Raw genomic sequence first — 2,582 nt, 5'->3', positions numbered from 1 at the left:
CGCGGCCCCGCAGTGCGATCGCAGACTCCGCATCTGCTGTAACAAGCGTCTCCTCATCCCGGCCCAGCAGAATCTCTGGCTGGGTGCTGCTGCTTCTTTTTGTTTTTTGTAAAATTCAATAAATCGGAACCAAGTTTCTGGATCACTTGCAGAAGGTTTATTGTTCTCAGTTGTTGTTAGCAACACAGTTAGGGTGTGACTTACAGGTCGTTTTGGAGCAATGACAATGAAAAAGGAAGTGGACGGTGGCTTCTGTCAGCTAGAAACAATGTGCCGTGCCCATGCTTGTCAGGTGAATGTAGGGTGCCAGGATTTGGCGAAGGCAGTAAAATCACTGAATCACAGAACCCCAGAGCAGTTTGGGTTCAAAAAGCCCTCTAAGACCCAGTAAATTCAATTATTAACCCAGCGCTGCCAAGGCCACCACTAAACATGTTCCCAGATCGGACATCTGCACAGCTTTTAAGTCCCTCCAGGGTTGGAGACTCCACCACTGCCATGGCAGCTTTGCCAGGGCTTGATTCTTTCCTTTTCCTGCCAGCTGTCGTGGGGAGCAGAACTTGCATCCTACCACCTGGAAAAGGCATGCAGTGGGACAGGGTTGCAAGTCACTGTCCCTGCAGTGCGCACTTTTGCAGTGGGTGTGATGCCTTATGGACAGGGTGTCCCTTCAATGCACCAAAGGCTGTTTGACTGGGGAGAGAGCTTTTTGTCCTCCAGACTGCAGTGACCAGTGCAGCTGGTAGTGTGTGGGAGATGGCAGTACCCTGCAGGGGCAGGGGCCCATCCTGCTCCCTCCTCAGAAGAAGGGGTCTGTCCCGTTCCAGCTGATGGTTGCACCTGCCCACTTAGTCCTGATTGCCATCTCCAGGGCTGGGTGCCTCCTCCCTCGGCTGCAGGGACCTTCTCTCTGAGCCTCTTCCCAGTGATGCGAATGAGTGTCTGAAGAGGAAGTGAAAAATAAATGTCTAAAAAAATCTTAAAAACCCAACCCCACTCAAAAAGGCTTCAGTGACAGCTAAAAGCAGCAGCCTCTGCAGCTGTATTGGTGTAGATGTGCTGCCGTCCTGCCCCAGGGAGCAGAGGGAGGGTGAGCAGGGCCTCCCGGGCTGGGGACTGCCCCTGCACCGTGGGGCCCCCGGGAAATTCCGGTGCTCTGAGTGCAGCTCTGGGCTCCTTGCACCGTGTGTTTGCATATTGCTTTTCTGGGCAGATGCTCAGATAGTATCTGTGGCCACACCAGGTATCATGACAGTTATCTCAAATCACTCTTCTTCCTTGCAGATTTACCCTTTAGTTTCAAGGTTCTGACTTTGCTTTAAATGCTGCAGTGAAAGGAGAGCAAGGAAGGAGGCACCCAATGAGGAAGGTAAGTGATGCACAGTAGCACAAGAAACAAGAACATGGCATCCCAAGCACAAAGCCTGGTTCACAGCCCAAGCATTGCTGCAGGAGCAGTTCATCCCTCCTGAGGGGAAACTTGGTGGGGAACATGAGGGCCATGGTGGCAGCTGGTGCTGGGCAGCAAAACAGACTTCAGCCGCAGTCAGCCAGGCAGGTGCCCTGCTGCATGCCAGCCTCGCTGCGCTGGTGTGCAGGTTTTGTCTGGGACAGAATTCATTGCCTTCCCTGCATCTGGTATGGAGCTGTGATTTGGCTTTGTGCTGAACACAGGCGTGATTATACAGAGGTGATTTTGTTACTCCTGGGCAGTGCCCCCATAGCCAAGGCCTTTTTGCTCCCACCTACTGCCACGCTGGTGAGGAAGTTGGGAGTGCATGGCGGGCTGGGAGAAGACACAGCCAGGACAGAGGAGCCAAAATGACAAAGGGATATTCCAGAGCCTGTGACATCATGCTCAGTATATGAACTGGGGGCAAGGAAGAGAAAGGCCTTTTGAGTATGGTGTTTGTCTTCCCGAGTCACTGCTGTGTGTGATGGGGCCCTGCAACACCTGCCTGCCTATGGAGGAAGTGAATTCATTCTTTATTTTCCTTGGCTTGTGCGTGTGTGGCTTTTGCTTTTCTTATTACCCTGTCTCTATCTGGACCCACAAGTTCTTTAGCTTCTACCCTTCCAATTCCCTCCCTGATGCTGTGGGTGGGGGAGTGAGTGAGCAGCCACATGGGGCTTGAGGGCTGGGTGGGGTAACACCCCGGCAGCTGGAGAGAATGTTATTATAAATTTTGAACTAGTCATGAAAGAGTCCAGCTTCCTGGTGTGTTTAAACTTGGTATTGAGTGTTTAGCGCAGGAACGAGTTGTCTGTGATGCCCATACCTCAGTCCCTGGTAAATCTGGGTCCGTACCTATCGTCAGGTGGGCATTTTGGGTCTGCTCCTGCTGCCCACTGTAGAAGTACAGGTGAAAAATTCTCTCGGCTTTCCAGTCGGAGAGCAGCCGGCTGTCGGTGCCGAAGAGCACACTGTGCCTGCCCGAGAGGCTGGACAGCCACACGGGCAGCCGGGGCGTCCGCAGCCCGGGGCTCACCTGGCCAGAGGGATGCTTGTCGGGAGCCTGGGCTGTGCCGGGGTCCCGCTACGTGCCCTGTGCTCACCTGGGCTGTGCCACGGTCCCGCTCTG

General features: G+C 53.8%; 1 protein-coding gene across 1 annotated transcript in view; it reads right to left on the bottom strand.

The window, feature by feature from the left end:
- Window positions 1-799: 799 nt before the first annotated feature.
- The window catches only part of MINDY4B (MINDY family member 4B), a 7,675-nt gene continuing 5,892 nt past the window's right edge, over window positions 800-2,582 (bottom strand). The window contains exons 9-10 of the mRNA XM_031055451.1: window positions 2,309-2,489; window positions 800-942 (exon numbers count right to left, since the gene is read on the bottom strand). Of these exons, the coding sequence (XP_030911311.1) occupies window positions 800-942; window positions 2,309-2,489 (324 nt within the window). The remainder of the gene's footprint in view (window positions 943-2,308; window positions 2,490-2,582) is intronic.

This window comes from Geospiza fortis, unplaced genomic scaffold (genome assembly GCF_000277835.1).
Source record: "Geospiza fortis unplaced genomic scaffold, GeoFor_1.0 scaffold172, whole genome shotgun sequence".
NCBI classification, from domain to species: Eukaryota; Metazoa; Chordata; class Aves; order Passeriformes; family Thraupidae; genus Geospiza; species Geospiza fortis.
The sequence above is the reverse complement of the archived record's forward strand: the minus strand, read 5'-3'. Positions and strand labels throughout refer to the sequence as shown.